General features: G+C 38.4%; 1 protein-coding gene across 3 annotated transcripts in view; it reads left to right on the top strand.

The window, feature by feature from the left end:
* The first annotated feature begins 17,775 nt into the window (after positions 1-17,775).
* Positions 17,776-19,609, top strand: part of ATR (ATR checkpoint kinase) — a 103,644-nt gene continuing 101,810 nt past the window's right edge. For 2 of the 3 annotated variants that reach the window (XR_015727884.1, XR_015727885.1), the window contains exon 1: positions 17,776-18,003. Coding sequence is in view for 1 of the 3 variants with exons in the window: in XM_045791917.2 (XP_045647873.2) it covers positions 17,945-18,003 (59 nt within the window). In the remaining 2 variants the exon portion in view is untranslated. The remainder of the gene's footprint in view (positions 18,004-19,609) is intronic. The other variant, XM_045791917.2, reaches the window with a different exon arrangement.

Here is a 19,609-nt window from a genome sequence, read left to right as displayed (position 1 = left end):
TTTTCCCCTAAAGTCAGGAACATGGCAGGGATGTCCACTATTACCACTGCTGTTCAACATAGTACTAGAAGTCCTAGCCTCAGCAATCAGACAACAAAAAGAAATAAAAGGCATCCACAAATCAGCAAAGAAGAAGTCAAACTCTCACTCTTTGCAGATGACATGATACTCTATGTGGAAAACCCAAGACTCCACCCCAAAATTGCTAGAACTCATACAGGAACTCAGTAAAGTGGCAAGATATAAAATCAATGCACAGAAATCAGTTGCATTTACATACACCAACAATGAGATAGAAGAAAGAGAAATTAAGGAGTTGATCCCATTTACAATTGCACCTAAAACCTTAAGACACTTAGGAATAAACCTAACCAAAGAGGCAAAGAATCTGTACTCAGAAACTATAGAATATTCATGAAAGAAATTGAGGAAGACACAAAGAAATGGAAAAACATTCCATGCTCATGGGTTGGAAGAACAAATATTGTTTAAATGTCTATGCTACCTAGAGCAATCTACACATTCAATGCAATCTCTATCAAAATACCACCAACTTTTTTCACAGAACTGGAACAAATAATCCTAACATTTGTATGGAACCAGAAAAAACCCTGAATAGCCAAAGGAAAGTTGAAAAAGAAAACCAAAGGTGATGGCATCACAATTCTGGACTTCAAACTCTATTATAAAGCTGTAATCATCAAGACAGTATGGTACTGGCACAAAAACAGACACACAGACCAATGAAACAGAATAGAGAACCCAAAAATGATCCCTCAACTCTATGGTCAACTTACCTTCAACAAAGCAGGAATGAAGATCCAATGGAAAAAAGACAGTCTCTTCAACAAATAGTGTTGGGTAACTTGGACAGTCACATACAGAAAAATGAAACTGGACCATTTCTTTACACCATACACAAAACAGACTCAAAATGGATGAAAGATTTAAATGTGAGACAAGAATCCATCAAAATCCTTGAGGAGATCACAGGCAGCAACCTCTTTGACCTCGACTGCACAACTTCTTGCTAGACACGTCTCCAAAGGCAAGGGAAACAAAGACAAAAATGAACTATTGGGACTTCATCAAGATAAAAAACTTTTGCACAGCAAAGGAAACAGTCAACAAAATCAAAAGACAACCAAAGGAATGGGAGACGATATTTGCAGATGACATACCAGATAAAGGGCTAGTATCCAAAATCTATAAAGAACTTACCAACTCAACACCTAAAGAACAAATAATCCAAACAAGAAATGGGCAGAAGACATGAACAGACATTTCTGCAAAGAAGACATCCAAATGGCCAATAGACACATGAAAAAGTGCTCAACATCACTCAACATCAGGGAAATACAAATCAAAACCACAATGAGATATCCCCTCACACCTGTCAGAATGGCTAAAATTGACAACTCAGGAAATGACAGATGTTGGTGAGGATGTGGAGAAAGGGGAACCCTCCTACACTGTTGGTGAGAATGTAAGGTGGTGCACCCACTCTGGAAAACAGGATGGAGGTTCCTCAAAAAGTTGAAAATAGAGCTACCCTACAACCCAGCAATTGGACTACTGGGTATTTACCCCAAAGATACAAATGTAGTGATCCAAAGGGGAACCTCCACCCCAATGTTTATAGCAGCACTATCCACAATACCCAAACTATGGAAAGAGCCCAGATGTCCATCGACAAATGAATGGATAAAGAAGATGTAATACACACACAGACACACACACACACACACACACACCATGGAATATTACACAGCCATCAAAAAATGAAATCTTGCCATTTGCAATGGCATGGATGGAACTAGAGGGTATTATGCTAAGCAAAATAAGTCAATCAGAGAAAGACAATTATCATATGAGCTCACTGATATGTGGAATCTATTTATTTATTCACTTATTCATTTTTAAAGATTTCATTTATTTATTGGAGAGAGAGAGAGGGACAGCGCAGAGGGAGAGTGAAAGGGAGAAGCAGACTCCCCGCTGAGCAGAGAACCCAATGAAAGGCTCGATCCCAGGACCCTGAGATCATGACCTGGGCCCAAGGCAGACGCTTAACTGACTGAGCCTTGCAGGTGCCCCTGATATGTGGAATTTAAGAAACAAGGCAGAGGATCATAGGGGAAGAGAGGAAAAAATGAAACAAGACGAAATCAGAGAGGGACACAAACTATAAGAGACTGTTAATCTTAGGAAACAAACTGAGGGTTGCTGGAGGGAAGGGGAAGTGGGGGGATGGGGTAATTGGGTGATGGATATTGGGGAGCGTATGAGTGGTAATGAGCACTGAGTATTATATAAGACTGATGAATCACAGACCTGTACCTCTGAAATAAATAATACATTATATGTTAATTGAATTTAAATTTCCAAGAAAGAGAGAAATAAAAGCAGAATTTCACAATCACCAAAATTCTTACCATCATCCCTAACGTCTATTCCATGTTTTCTATGTGCTAGCTGCTGCAAAAACTTTTTGTTCTTTATCACATTCAATGTTCACAAGGACAAAAGTGGAGATTCAGAATATTAAGTAACAGAGAGTGTGAACAAATGGTGAAGATAGGATTCCAGCTTGAATCTAACTCCAAATTTGTATTATCACAAGTAATCCCTGCGAAGTTATAATATATCCCATACTTTGAATGAAAACAGACACACACACACACACACACACACACACACACACACACACCAGGCATTCTGGATTACAAAGTGAGTCTCTGTGAATGTGGTTAGTGTTAGTTCGACAGAGCCTGATAGTTTCTAAAATGCTTGTAACCATAATACACAACTCCTACCCAGCCCTGATCCTACCCTTGAAATCAGCTGCTACTTATGGGCACCAATTTTGCCTTCAATTTCAGGAAAAGTAGGTGTGTTTTGAATGATACTGGGTAACACCAGGAAGTATGTGGGAACATATCTACTTTATTTGGCCTTTTTTTCCCCCCAGAAAAAGGGAATAGAGAAGAAAACTATAGGTGAAAATTACTAAGTTTCAGCTCAACTCTGTCTTTATTTATTTTTTTTACATCATTTGGAGGAAAAAAGAATAATCTGAGAAATAAGAAGACAGAAAATAATGCAAAAAATCTCTATGTCTCTCTCTCTCACAGACACACACATACACACACATTATTTAATGTAGATTGGATCAAAATAGCTAACCAAGGACACAAATCTATATCCAACTTACCATATCCTACTTACCATAGTAAACTCCTTATGAAAGATAGAGAAGACACTTTTGAAAAGTAAAAAATATCCTAGGGAAAGAAATAAAACTGCCATCAGCAAACCAGCAATGTTGAGAAAAGAGAGACAACAGACAGGATCACCACTCAGAAAAACAAAACGGAAGGAAAATTCATCTCAACTCTTACAGAGGAGGAGTCCAAGGCAAAGGAAGAGCAGTGGGGGGAGCCTGGGCGGCACCTGGGTGGCTCAGTTGGTTAGGCATCTGACTCTTGGTTTCAGCACAGGTCGCGATCTCAGGGTCATGAGATAGAGTCCCATGTCATGCTCTGTGCTGAGCACAGTCTGCTGAAGTTTCTCTCTCACTTTTCTTCTGCCCCTCAATGACTTTCTCTCTTTCAAATAAATAAATCAATCTTTAAATAAAAAAAAAAAAGAAAAGGGAAGAAGCAGTGGGGGTAAGGGTGTGCACTCTCAAAATTAACAGATCAAGAATTGTGAGGTGGGCTCCGAGGCTCTCATCAGAGAGGGAAATCAGGGAAAGAGGCTTAGCGTAGGTAAGCTAGTCAATAGCTTTCTCCTCCCCTACCGGTTCTAAAGGATAACCAGGGTAGCTACACACTTCCAACAAGAACACGAGTCTCTCACACCCTGAAGATGAGCTACCAAACATATCCTTGCCTCTCTAGTGCTGTTCCTTACACCAAATTGGCCTCTGCCAATGGCTACAGTTAACAAAAAAGGCAAAGTGAACAGAGAGTCTAAAATACAAAACTGAACAGATAACTAAACATTATCACACATTTGGTGGGGGGGGGATCACCATAAGAGAGGCAGCATTTCTATATTTCTACTAATAATAATAAACAGAGCTAGAGATCAGAAGACGTTTGAAAAGTATAATTAATACCTTCAGAGAAATATGAGATGTTGCATGTACCAAAAATGTAACTAGATATTTGGGGATTTAAAATTTTGATGACTGAGATAAAAAATTAAATGGATAGTCGAGATATCAGAATAGATGAAAAATTAGGAACTGAAAGATCAAGCTCAGTAATTATCCCAGAATGAAGTGAGCCTAATAGGCATTGGAAAAAATAGCTTTGGTACATAGAAGGATGATCTGGGGCAGCTCACTACCTTCTCCATCCTACCCCACACCTTGGCCATCCTTACCTGAAAAAAATAAAATCATGTACAACATTAACTGAAGCAGAGGGAAAATGGGAAAAGAGCTTTGGAATGTGGCAGAGACTGCTTACTATGCCCAAAGATATTTTTATCTATGAAAATGATGGCATATCAAAATAATGGGAAAATGATGGGCTAGTTAGTAACACATTAACAGATTCTGTGGATTGCCCCAACTCTCTTCTTGGATACCTTCCTGGAAAGCCAAACTCTACATTTCCCAGATCCACCTATAGATTGGGTTCCTGATATGATTTAAGTTCCACCAAGTCAAGTTTCTCCAAAAGACTCTGTACATTATCTATATCTCTTAACAAGCCTCTTTATTCTTAAACTAGCAAGAGACTTCAGTTCTGACAAATGTACTATCCATCCAGGAAACAAGTTGTCTTATTCAAAAAGGATTGGCAAATAAATTTGAGAAAATGAATACTAGGGAATTAAAGTAAAAAGAATCTCAGTAAAAAGTACAGAAAAACACTTATAACCATGAGGTTAACCTTCCTAAGCAAGACTCAAAACCCAGAAGATATAAAGGAAGATATATTTGATATAATAAAACTTAAATTTTCTGTATGACAAGAGCCAAGTGACAGACTAGGTGAAAATATTCTCAGAATATAAATCAGAAAAATGATTAATATCCATAACGTATTAAAATGCCAGTGGGAAGATAATGACATATGCAACAGATAAATGTATATGGAGAAAAGTAAAGCCAATGATTACAAATATGAATAATCACTACCATTCAAACAAACTTGATATAATCTTATGGTTATACTTGGGACTTTAGCAATGAAAATAATAATAATTTGTTACTGAGGTATAAATATCCTGAACACATGAGAAAGTACTCCACATCCTTACCTCTGAATCGTCTTCAAAAACAGTGAAGTCCTAGTTCTATTATACAGCCTTAGTAGATGTGAAACTGCCACATTGATAGAAAGACAAATAGCTTTAAAGTTTCTCAAATATTATAAGTTCCTCTATGAGAACTAAATGATTTTTGTAACGGTTTTGTGTTTCTACTAAACAGGACAAGTGTGTTAATGCAATTTGGCTGTATAGGATCATTTATTGAGTTATTTAGTTTCAGAATGTTGACCTGTTATTTGAGACTTTATCCAGCTAAAAACAATTGACATTTGCCCCTTTTTACCCATCGATCTGTCTGACAATATTTGACATATATTGTCAAAACTGCTTTTGAAGCAGGGGAATGGCATAATCATATTTCGGTTTTAAAATGGTGTTCTGTCCACTGTGTAGAACAACTCCGAACAACATCAGCATATACTTAGGAACAAAACACTTAGGAACAAAAAAAATAAAATTTTGAATTATTAAATAAGTAATTTAAAAATTATTTAAGATGAAAATTATGGGAGTGATGTCACAGGTTGTTCCTGACATTGTTCCCCCTCCCAAGAAGAACAATCAATATTTACCCAAGAACAAAAAACCACTGAGAGAATCCTAAAATACGGGGGTTAGGTTGAAGCACCCCCATGCATCCAGAGACCATAGACTGCATTAGAAAACAGAAGCAGCTACATGTTGAACGCAGTACCCCTCCCTCAGGAAAGTCCAGTACCACATGGTAAGGCCTCTCCTGAACTTTCAGTTCCTCTAGTGGGAAAAGATAACCCAGTACGGATAACCAGCCTTCCCCAGCATTGTGGGTCACTTTTTTTTTTTTTTCAGATTTTTTATTTATTCATTTGAGAGAGAGACAGCCAGCGAGAGAGGGAACACAAGCAGGGGGAGAGGGAGAGGAAGAAGCAGGCTCCCAGCGGAGGAGCCTGATGTGGGGCTCGATCCCAGAACACCAGGATCACGCCCTGAGCCGAAGGCAGAGGCCTAACGACTGAGCCACCCAGGCGCCCCTGTGGGTCACTTTCGAGGAAGCCGTACTCCAATCTTACACCACCGGAGTTACAGGGGAGTCTGTGGGGCCCAGCTACTGGGAATCTGACTGTGATGGAGAAGGAGGAAGGGCCTGCAACAACCAGCACATGGATCTTGGCAGACGGAGTTCATACCTGCTTTGCCCAAGTAGTAATCCCAACCCGTGTTTTGCTCATCTATAGAACCAAGTCAGGGACACGCACTGACAAGGGAACTTGGTGGAGTACAGATTCGCCTGATTTGGATCCTCAGATGAGGAGTTTTGCTGGCCCTAGAGCCCAGTTTGCCTATGCCCAAGAAAGGAGATGAGCCACAGCTCCACCCACTTTGGAGAGTGACCTCCAACCACATCTGACCAGAAGGGCTAGTGAAAACAGTTAAAAGCTGTGTGGCCCAGTGGCACTCAAACAGAGAGAGAAGTAAACAAAGCTAACAGTTTGCAGGACAAAGCCAGTGGCTCTATTAAGCCAGAGAACTTGGGGGGCAGGTTGGCCTGAGTTTGGACAAAAAGAGCTTTACCGGTTTTAGAGCTCCTTCTGCTGCACCGGGGCAGGAAATCTAATTCATAGCCCTGCTCATTGCTGATTATAGCTTTCCACCTGTCTGATCAGGAAGCTTAACCAGAGCACACAGGAAGCTGCATAGCCCATTTAATAGCCCTGCATACAGTGGCACTTGAACAGAGTGCACAGCCCATGACTTTCCCATCTGCAGAACAAAACCATTGGCCTCCTCATCTGACCAGGGAAATCAGTGCATAGTCAGGTCTGATTAGGTCCCCCAAACAATGAAGTGCACAGGCCCTGGGCTCTGGTCTGCTACCCTGCCAGGGAAGGGAAGCTAATTCATAACCCCATCTACTACTGACTATACCCAACCATCTAGTAAGCCTGACTAGAGAATTCAGTCAGGCACCTGCAGAGCCCATCCTGCAATCTTACTTTGGTAGGGAGCCAAGCCTGCAATCCCTCCCAAATGTTGTCAGCCAGTGACACATTCCCCAACCTCAACCTCAGAGCTCAAACATTTGCCTCATCCCAAACTAAACCATAATAGCAGGCCCCACCTGCCCAAAGACATTACAAGCAGACATACCCAGAAACCCAAACTGAGCTGGTAAAGAACTGTTTCTGCGAAAGCACACCCGTGAAGTCTGGAAGGGGAGCCCCATTTCTCAAATTTACAGATACCAACATAAGGAATCAAAGATCACAAAAAATCAGTTATGTACAAAACCACCAAAGGAAATCAATGAAGATCCAATAACTGACACTAAAAAAATGGAGACTTATGAACTGTCAGACAAAGAATTCAGAATAATCCTCTTAAGGATGTTTCATGAACTACAAGAAAATACAGACAGACAACTAAACAAAGCATGAACAAAACAGGAAATTTGACAAAAAATAGCAACCATTAAACAAACAAACAAAAACACAGAAATCCTAGAATTGAAAAATACAATAAATGAATTGAAAAATTTAATAGTTTCAAAAACAGACTTGACCATCCAGAAGAAAGAATCAGTGACATGGCGAATAAGACATTGGAAATCACTCCATTAGAGGAGTGAAAATGAAAAAAAAAATGAAAAGAGTAAAGAAAGCCTATGGCAATTATGAGGATACTTTGAAAAGAAACAATATGCACATTACGGAATTTCTAGAAGAGAAAGGGACAAAAAGTATATTTAAAGTAATAATGGCAGAAAACCTCCTGTACCTGAGGAGAGAAATGGACATCTAGATCCATGAGGCCCAAATGACTCCAAATATGTTGAACCTAAATAGGGTAACAATGAGACACATTATAGTTAAACTGTCAAAAGTCAAAGACAAAGAATTTTAAAAGCAGCAAGAGAAAAGGGAAGTTACATATAAGGAAACCCCCATAAGACCATAGATGGGTTTCTCAAAAGAAACTCTTCAGGCCAGGAAGAGAATGAGATAACATATTCAAAATACTGAAAGAAAAACACTGTTAACCAAGAATTCTCTAACTAGCAAAGCTGTCCTTTAGAAACGAACTAGGGATAAAGATTTTCCCAAACAAATAAAAGCTGAAAAATTCATTACCACCAGACCTGCCTTCCAAGAAATGCTAAAGGGAGTTCTTTGAGTAAAAGTAAAAGGAAGCGAATTAACATCATAAAAACACAAAAAGGTAGCATAAATCTCACTGGTAATTGTAAATATAAAAGCATAGTTAGATTCCGCAATATGGTAATGGTGGTACATAACTCACAACTCTAGCTTAAAAGTTAAAAAAATGAGCTTAGAAAAAATAACCGTAAGTACAATAATTTATTATTAATTACACAATATTAAAAAATGTAAATTGTAATAGCAATAACTTAAAATGTGAGGACAAGAAGTAAAAGCGTAAAGTATATAAATTCTATTAAAATTAAGTTATCAATTTTAAAATAGGTATTATAAGTTTAAGGTATTTTATGTAAACCTCATGATACCCACAAGGGAAAATCTTGTAGTAATTACACAGAAGAATACAATAAAAAAGTCAGAGCATACTGATACCAAAAGACTTCGAAACACAGAAAAAGAAAGCATGATAAGAAACAAGGAACAATGGGTCTGCAAAACAACCAGAAAACAACTAAATGGCAATAGTAAGTCCTTACCTATCAATAGTTACTTTAAACAAATAGATTACATTCCCCACTCAAAAAACATAGAATGGCTGAATGGATTAAAAAAAAAAAAAGATCTGACAATAGGATGCCTACAAGAGACTCACTTTAGCCTTAAAGACACACATAGACTAAGAGTGAAGGTATGGAAAAAAAAGCCATTGCAAGCAAATGTCATTTGTATAGGGATAGCTATACTTATATCAGAAACAATCCACTTTACACTACAAATGGTAAAAAGGACAAAGAAGGTCATTACATAATAATAGAGGTTAATACATCAAGAAGATATATATAACAATTATATATATTTATATGCCCAACATCAGAGCACCTAAATATATAAAACAAAAACTAACAGAGCCAAAAGGAGAAATAAACAGTAATACAATAATAGTTGAGGACTTTAATACCCCACTCTCTACAAGGCTAGATCATCCAGACAGAGAATCAATAAGGAAATTGTGTATTTGAACAACACTACTGACCAAATGGACCTAACAAATACATATACAAAACATTCTATCCAACTACAGCAGAATATATATTCTTCATAAGCACACATGGAACATTTTCTAGGAATGACCATATGTTAGGCCACAAAATAAATCTTAGCAAATTCAAGAAGACTGAAATCATACCAAGTATCTTCTCTGGCCACAATGACATAAAAACAGAAATCAATAAGAAGAAAATTGGAAAATTCACAAACACATGGAAATTAAACAATACTCTCCTGAACAACCAATAGATGAAAGAAGAAATTAAAGAGAAAATAAAACAGTTTCTTGAGACTAACAAAAATGGAAACACAACATACCAGAACTAATGGGATGCAGCAAGAACAGTTAACAATATACATCTACATTAAGAAGCAAGAAAGATTCCAAATAAACAACCTAACTCTATGCCTTAAGGAACTAGAAAAAGAACAAACTGAGCCTGAAGTTGGCAGAAGAAAAGAAATAATAAAGATGTGAGCAGAAATAAATAAAATTAGGAACAGAAAAACAACAGAAAAGATTAACAAAAGAGTTGGTTCTTTGAAAGGATAAAATTGATAAACCCTTAACTAGATTAACCAAGGAAAAAAGAGAATTCTTCCAAAATATTGAAGAGGAAGGAACACTGTCAAACTCATTTTATGAAGCTGAAATTATCCTGATACCAAAACCAGGAAAAACACTACTAGAAAAGAAAACTACAAGCCAATACCCCTGATAAATATAGATGTAAAAATTCTCAATAAAATACTAGTAAACCAAATTCAGCACCGCATTAAATGAATCATTCACCATGATCACGTGGGATTTATCCTTGGGATGCAAGGATGGTTCAACATACACATATCAATGAATGAGCTACATCCTATTAATAGACTGAAAGAAAAGAATCATATGATACCTTAATGCAAAAAAAGTATTTGACAAAATTCAATATCCATTCATGATAAAAACTCTTAACAAAGTAGGCATAGAAGGAAAATGGCTCAATGTAATAAAGTTCATATATGACATACCCACAGTTAACATCATATTCAATGGTAAGAGGATGAAAGCTGTTCCTCTAAGAGTGGGAACAAGAGAGGGTGCCCATTCTCACCACTCCTATTCAACATAGTACTGGAAGTTCTAGCTAAAGCAATGAGGCAAGAAAAAAAAATAAAAGGTATCAGAATCAGAAAGGAAAAAGTAAAATGGTCTCTACTTGCAGATGACATGATATTATATATAGAAAATCCTAAAGATTCAACCAAAATCTGTTATATCTCATCAATGATTTTAGTAAAGTTGCTGTATACCAAATTAACATACATAAATCAGTAACATTTCTATACACTAACAATAAAATTTCTGAGAAAGACATAAAGAAATAAATCCCATATACAATAGCATCAAAAACAGTAAAATACTTAGGAATAAATTTAACTAAGGAGGAAATGATCTCTATACTGAAAATTACAACATTGATGAAAGAAACTGAAGAAGACACAAAGAAATGGAAAGGTATTCTGTGTTCATGGATTGGAAGAATTAATATTGTTAAATGTCAACACTACCAAAAGCCATCTATAAATTCAATGCAATCCCTATCAAGATTCCAATGGCATTTTTTTTACAGAAGTATACAAACAAATTAAAAAACACTCCTAAAATTCATATGGAACCACCAAAGACCCTGAATAACCAAAAACATCATGAGAAAGAAGAATAAATCAGGAGGTATCACTTCCTGATTTCAAGCTATAACTAAAGCTGTAGTCATACAAACAGAATGGTACTGGCCTGAAAACAGACAGAGACTAATGGAACAGAATCGAGAGCCCAGAAATAAATCTGAGAATATATGGCAAACTAATATTCGACAAAGGAGCCAAGAATACCCAATGGAGAAAAGACAGTCTCTTCAATAAATGATGCTAGGATAATTGGATATTCACATGTAAAAGAATGAAACTGCACCCATATCTTGTACTACTTACAAAAATTAACTTGAAATGGATTAAAGATTTAAATGTAAAACCTGAAACCATAAAACTACTAGAAGAAAACATAGAAACAAAGCTCCTTAACATGGGTCATGGTAATGATTTTTGGATATGACACCTAAGGCACAAGCAGCAAAATAGAAAATAAGTGGGACTAAATCAAACTAAAAAGCTTTTGTACAGCAAAAAACCCATCAACAAAGTGAAAAGACAATCTACAAATTGGGAAACATATTTGCAAATCATATAAAGAGCTCATACAACCCAATAACAAGAAAACAAACAACTCAATTAAAAATTGGGTAAAGCACTTGAATAAACAGTTTTCCAAAGAAAATATATGAAAATCCAACTGGTACCTGAGAAGATGCTCAACATCACTATTCATTAGAGAAATGCAAATTAAAAGCACAGTGAGACATCACTTCACTCCTGTTAGAATGGCTGTTTTTTTTCTTAAGATTCCATTTATTCATTTGAGAGAGAGAGAGAGAGAGGGAGAGAGAGAACAAGCAGGGGGAGGGGCGGGGGGGGGGAGCCCAACACGCGGCTCTATCCCAGGACCTGGAGATCACGACCTGAGCCTAAGGCAGACACTTGATCATCTGAGCCACCCAGGCGCCCCTAGAATGACTATTATCAAACAGATGAGAGATAACAAATACTGGCATGGATATGGAGAAAAGGGAAGCCTTGTACACTGTTGATGGGATTGTAAATTGGTACAGATACTATGGAAAAGACTATGGAGGATCCTCAAAAGATTAAAAATAGAGCTACCATATGATCAGCAATTCCACTTCTGCGAATACATCCTAAGGTAATGAAAACACTAACTTGAAAAGATATCTGCACTCCTATGTTCATAGCAGCATTATTTATAATAGACAAATATGGAAACAACCTGAGTAGCCATAGAGGTATGAATGAATAAAGAAATTGTGACGTATATATATGACATATATATAATGGAATATTATTTAGACACAAAAAGAGGCATTATGCTAAGTGAAATAAGCAGGAGAAAGATAAATACCACATGATCTCACTTATATGTGGAATTTAAAACAAACAAACAAAATTCGACTAAATTCATAGAAAAAGAGGTCAGATTTATGGTTATCAGAGGTAGGAGATAGTAGGAGGGGAATTGGAGAAATGTGGCCAAAAAGTACAAACTTCCAGTTACAGGATAAATAAGTAATAGGGATATAATGTACAACATGATGACTATAGCTAATACTGCTGTATGGTGCATAGGAAAATTAAGACAGTAAATCCTAAGAGTTCTCATTACAGGAAGAAAATCTTTTTTTCTTTTTTTTTATTCTTCTTTCTTTTCTTTTTATTGTCTCTATATGAGAAGATGGATGTTAGTTGAACCTATTATGATAACCATTTTTTAATATATATAATTGAAACCATCATGCTGTATGTCTTAAACTTACACAGTAACATGCCAGTTATTTCTCAATAAAACTAGGAAAAATGAAAATTATTAAAAATTATTTAAAATGCAAATTTTTGAGCACCATGTACCAAGGAGGTGTATATTGAAATCCATTTCAGTTTACAAAGGAAATTGAAATTGTTTATATTTTTATCTCATTTCCTTAAGATTTCTATTTTAGGGACACCTGGGTGGCTCAGTTGGTGAAAACGTCTGCCTTTGGCTCAGGTCAGGATCCCAGGGTTCTGGGATCAAGTCCTGCATCAGGCTCCTTGCCCAGAGAGGAGCCTGCTTCTCCCTCTGCCTGCCACTTCCTCTGCTTGTGTGTGCTCTCTCTCTCCAACAAATAAATAAATAAAATCTTTTTTAAAAAAAGATTTCTATTTTAGTGTATATTTTATGATGTGAATTACACAGTAAAATACTGACAAAATACCATAAATGGAGTAAAAAAAAAAAATCCAATGCATTATGTTGGAACTTGCAGAGCTAGGCATCCAGGAGTTTGGGCATCTGAGAACTGAGAAATCCATTTTCCTTTTATTTGGGTTGTGGTGCCATCTGGTGGTCATTTCCCCCCTAGTTTAATCATCAATGGGGACAATTCTATGCACATGCAGGCTGAAACCTCCAAAGCATTGGCTGGTGACCCCTTATCAACTTGAATGGGACACTGGGCTTAGGAAATAACAAGGTCTCACAGACACCAGGACCCACCTACCTCAGCTTCTCTGCTTCCTGCCTCAACCTCTCCCCCAACATTCCACTTCCCCAATGATAAAAGGGGAGTGAGAGGAATACAGACACCAATCAACAGTTGTATTTTCCCCAAATTTACATTATCATGAGTTTAATGTATACTACAACATAGTGCTAAATATGTGGTTAATAAATATGCACATATTAGGACACATATATTTTAAAAATTACAATGATACTGTTGAACAATTAAAAAAAAGTTGGGAAGGTCCAGTGTAGAGAATAGATTGGAAGGAAAAGCCTGAAGGAAGAGAGGTAAACTAAAATGCTGTGGGAATAATTGTGATGGTCTGAAACTAGCGTGGTGGTAATGGGATTTGGGGAGTAGATTGATTTGATTCTGAGGCAGAATTGAATCATTATCTTTAAGGGATATAAACTGAAGTAAGTATTTATAGATAAACTGATTTGATGTTGGAGATTTTCTTTAAAATAATCCAATTAGGGAGAGGGGAAACGGGAAGGGTGGTTAGAGATGAAATAAAGACTGGCCATATGCAACAAATGTTGAAGTTGGGTGCTAGGCACAAGGTGGTTCCTTATTCTAGTCCCCCCCCCTTTTTTTTGGTATATATTTGAAACCTTCCATAATAAAAAGTTAAACAAAAATAAAGTATCCGGGAAAAATTCAAGATAAAAAATTCGGTAAAGTTAGACATGTGGAAACATAAAGCTCAGAGAGAAATCTGGGCAGAAGCAAAGAATCTGGGAGTAATAAGCAGGTGGAAAGTTTACTGAAGTCTGAAGAGTGAATGAAGTCACCTAGGAATTAAAAAAAAAAAAAAGAGAGAGAAAGGAAGCTAATTGGGAATCATAAGGAATAACAGCAATTAAGAGAATGGCAAAGGAAGTGTTGCTACCAAGAGAGTAACATAGGCCAAAGGAAGAAAATATCCTAAGAGAGAGGCATTAATCTATGCTGTTAAATGCTGCTGAGTGGTCATGAAAGGAAAGGGCTGATCAACATCTTTTGAATTTAGCCCTACATGTGAAAGTCATTGCTGACTTTGGTGAGAAGCACTTAAGAAGGGGAGGGGAGGGCAGAGAGAATAGTTTATGTAGGTTTGGGACTTGAGAGGGAGGTGAGGAAATAGAATCAGCCTGTATGAAAAACTCAAAAAAGTTTGGTGGGGGAGAGAAATATATGGGTACCTTGAGGGAGGATGTCTGCTTGGAATGACAATTGCTCATTTATTGATATACTAAAGTTTGATTTCTTGAAGTAATCAGCTACCTTCCTTTGTTCTGTCCTGGACCCTCCTGCCAGATTTTCCAAGTGCCTCTTCAGTGCTTACTGAGGTTTGTACAAGTGTCTCAATCGGACTACTCTAAATGTTCCCTAATATTAGCTGAACTGCACCACCAGTCTTTCCCTCCATATGCTTTTTGTTCATACTGCTGCCTCTAATTAGAAAATATTCCTCTTCTCCAATCGTGGTTTCTTCATATCCTGCCCTTCCTTCACGTCCCATCTCAGAGTGGTGCCACATTCTCGTCGAGCCCCTACCTGCTCCGCCTCCTCTCCACAGAGCATACTTGATCTCTTCCTCTGCTATTTTCCCAGTGCATGTTGTTTATATTTCTCAATGCATTCCTCAGATTCTGCTTTGCTTTTCATATTCTGAATTCTCATGATGTCCTTCTACATCCGCAGTTTGTACACTAGTCGAGACACTTCATTGTCCTCATCTTTGTGTCATAGAAGTACCTAACAACAACAAAAAGAAGTACCTAACAAAATATCTTGCATAAAAGTAACTTTTTGAATTAAATTGGATTTCCAAAGCTCTACTGTTTCCAATGTATACTGCCTTTCAGAATTCTAATACTATTCAGTTGCTGCCTTCCATATAACATCGTAATTTTTATGATCTTCTTCATATCATCTAAAAATAATACTTAATATTTATTACTTTCTAGTTGATAAAATTTTTCATATGTGTAATCTAATCGAAACTTTAAAAAAGTATATTTAGGGGCACCTGGGTAGCATAGTCGATTGGGCATGGGACTCGGATTTGGCTCACGTCATGATCTCAGGGTGGTGAGATCAAGCCCAGCATGGGACTCCACATTGAATGCGGAGCCTGCTTGGGATTCTCTCTCTCCCTTTCATTCTGCCCACCCCCCGCCCCTGCACTCTCTCTCTCTCTCTCTGAAATAAATAAATAAATCTTTTAAAAGTCTACTCTTTAAAACATTTTGGGATATCATATCCATACAGATACAAATAGTCATATAACATTCACCCAAATATAACAAAAGTTACATTTGTCATGGTTAATTCAGACTCTATTAAAAGAAAACCCTCACAGATGTGTTGAAACCTCATTTCATTTTCCTCTCTCTTTCTCCAGGGGTGTACAACTCTCCTAGAGCCGATATATATCCTTCCCAGCCATGTTTTTACATTTTTATTATGTATGTGCATATACATAACTCGCATGAAAACTTATTTTGTGGTTTTAAAATGATATGTGATACACTATTATGCATCCCTTTGCAATTTGCTCTTTTTATTCATCATTTTCAAGATCTATCTTTGTTGGCATGTATTGTATACTTTACTTATTTTAACTAAGAAATGGGTCCACTATGTGATTCTATTACCTGTTATTAAATTTTTATCATAATCTTGTGAACTAGATATTATTAATCCCATTGGTAGATGAAAAAACAAAACTGCAGAGAGGTTAAATAATTTTACTGAGGTCATATAATTTCTAGCAGGTGGAATGAGAACTTGTGCAGGGCCTCTAACGCCTAATCCCATGTTCTTTTTGCTATAGCATTCAACTATTTAACAAATATTTAGTGAACACTGTGCCAGGCACTGTTTTAGGTCCTGGGGATCTAAGCAGTGAATAAATCAGATAAGATACTGCTCCCAGGAGCTAATACTCCTAATTGGAAGACACAGTCAATAATAGTACGTAATATACAATTCGGTTCCAAGTGCTATGAGGAAAAATAAAGCAGGATGGAGAGGGAAAGAGGGAGTGTAAGCGTGCTATTCTACATGAGGTTCTCTGGTGACATTTTAGCAACATCTTAAAAGGAGTTCGATGATAGGAGTGCTCAAGATTTTGGCAGAAGGTAAAGCAAATGCAAAATCCCTAAGGCAGGAGCATATTTGGCTGTCATTCCACCACTGATTTATTTTTATTTTTTATTTTAAAGATTTTTATTTATTCATTTGAGAGAGAGAGAGCACAAGCAGGAGGCAGGAGTGGAGGGGCTGAGGGAGAAGCAGACTCCCCACAGAGCAGGGAGCCCCATGCAGGCAGGGTTCTATCCCAGGACCCTGGGATCATGACCAGAGCCAAAGGCAGACTCTTAACCAACTGAGCCACCCAGGCGCCCCTTGATATTTTTTAGGTACTATATCAGTAATTATCCTCATGTACCCTGGAACAAATGTAATCACACTGCATGGCTTTGCCTGATTAAATGCATAATTTTGACATGTTAACAGTCTCTTATGATGGCCACTTTTCAAATAAACAAACTGGGTTGGACTAGAAAATGTCTACAGCCCAAATCCGTTGATTTACATTAAAAATTAAATCGTGGGTAGAAGATGCCCATAAAGGTGACATAAACATACACAGTACTGACGCTGATTTGATGAGACGCATACAAAAAGTTCAAACCCCTTTTTAAATATAAAGGTTGGGAATATCCTCGAGAAAGCCTCACTTCAAATGGAAAAAAACCTGCTGAAACAGGAAAGACAGGGAGGAGCCTCATATCTCTCAGAATGGATGCCGGAAAAGTGGTAGGAACCTGAGGGCGTTCCGCCATGGGGAGACCTGGGATCTAGTCGTGCCCTTTACTCGCCGAATTGTCTCAGTTCTCACTTTTGTGATGCGAGGGAGGCAGGGCTGATGCCCGTCAAACCTGTTTCTTCTCCAGAACCTAGGATCTTGCCTCACTGAGCCTCCCAAGCTGGGAGTAGCAACCGGTGCGGACTAAAAACCAAAACTCGCGGCGAATCACGCGCGGCCCGCGTTCCGCCCTAAGCCGGATCCGCAGTGGGAGACTTGACGGGCGCGCGCTCCGCCTGCTTGCCCCACCCCTTCTCGGCCTCCCGGCCTCCCCCGGGCCCTACGCGGAAAAAGAATAAGGCCTAACAGAGAAGGACCAGCGGCGGCTTCCGGGAGGAGTTTTGGGCCTGGCGAGGCACCGTCGGACGCCGTGCCTTCCCACCAGAGGTAGCTGTGGAGACGCCGGGAGACCGCGTCGGCGCCGTTGATGAGTGCCGCGCCTCCTCAGCATGGGCGACCACGGCCTGGAGCTGGCGTCTATGATCCCCGCTCTGCGGGAGTTGGGCAGGTAGGGCCAGGCCCGGCATCTCCCGGTCCCGCGTCCTCCTCCGCCCGGCGAGGCCGGCGTCTCACGTGCTCTCCCTACCCAGCCGCGCGCATGCCGTCTCGGAGACCCTCAGCCCCGGCTTTTGTGGATGTGTTTCGCGAGATGGTTAAAAATATGCGAGGCGTCGCCACAGACTTTTGGGAAGCCGGTCTAGGGAACGAGAGGCGTTCGCTGATCCCATTTTACCTGAGCGGCGCACGGGAGCTCGTCCCTAACCCGGGTCTTGTCCCCTGCAGCTAGAGGGAACTGCCCCTTCTGATCACTTTCTACACTCATTTGCTTCCCGGCAACCTCTTTCCTTAGATGACGGACTTGACCCATGAACTTTCCCCAGTTTCTATTCTTTGTGATCGCTCGGGGAGGAATTGGGTTTTTAGCTTTACGTTTGGACCCAAACTGCCTCTTTTAGAAGAAAAATCCCTGGTTCTCAGTTTGTGTAAGGAACGCCAATTGTAAGAAAAGGCAGTTGGTTTCTCCAAAATGAAACCATAGGCCCTTCTGAAGATAGGAATAATTGCTTCCCAATTTTTTAAGGTGTTTGAAAACTTAGCACACAAAGTCAGAACTGACATAAAGTCAGTGGGATATTTAATTCCTTCCTTTTTGCAGTGCAGTTGTGTTCATCTCCACTTGTTGCCCATACAAGACTATTTAGCCTTCCCCAGTCACATAAGTAAGAGGATAAATGAAGGAACCACGCTTGTCTTAATTGAATCATTGTTTTTGTGGTTTTTTCACTTTGCATGAATGTTGCAAGCATATTTTGTGTTAACATTTTATAAAATAACATGAATACAGGTGCTCATTTTAGGAAATTAATGTGCAGATTTCATCTTTCAGGCTCAATGTGAAGCTCAATATTTTTTTCGCATCTTCTTTTAATGTAGAATGAACTAATTAGTACTTTTCTTCCCCCTTTTTTTCCTTCCTTTATGAGACTTGTTGGTAAAAATAATAGTATCTTGGGTTTATTTATAGTCTCTTACATCACCAGAGCTTATGTTACTTTCATTTCATTTAATTGTGGCTGTTCTAAGAGAAAGAATAGAAAAAGTGACCCATAGGGAATTGTATAATAGTTTTTAACCGTCATTAGTTTCTCATTGAAACAGCTTCATTCAAGCCTATTGTCTGACAGTATCTCCATGATGTAGAATGGAGTACATTTTATCACTATTCAGTAAGAAACTGAGTCACAGAAATTGAAGAACCAAAGTCAAAGAGATAGCAGTTATCAGAGCTAGGTTTCAGATTCAAGGCATCAAGGCCTTTTCGCCCCCCCCCCCTTTTTTCATTAATTGACTGGCAATTCGATTTCTGAAAAAAATGAGATGTTAACTGTTCTAATGTGTGGGCTCTTCTGTCTCAGTGATAAATTTTGCTTCTGTTTTTTGCTATCAGCACTCTTTTCTCTGCATAGTCTTTCAGGGTGATCCCATCTACTCCTGCCTTCAACTACCATCTATTTGATGATTGCAAATACGTTTCTCCAAACCACATCCATTTCCTATAGAATATTCATACAACTGTATACTGGCAGTTTTAGCTGGGTGCCCCATATGCTATT

The sequence above is a fragment of the Ursus americanus genome, chromosome 20, assembly GCF_024610735.1.
Source record: "Ursus americanus isolate L20-20 chromosome 20, mUrsAme1.1.p, whole genome shotgun sequence".
Lineage (NCBI taxonomy): Eukaryota > Metazoa > Chordata > Mammalia > Carnivora > Ursidae > Ursus > Ursus americanus.
This window is presented reverse-complemented; position numbering and strand designations above follow the sequence as displayed.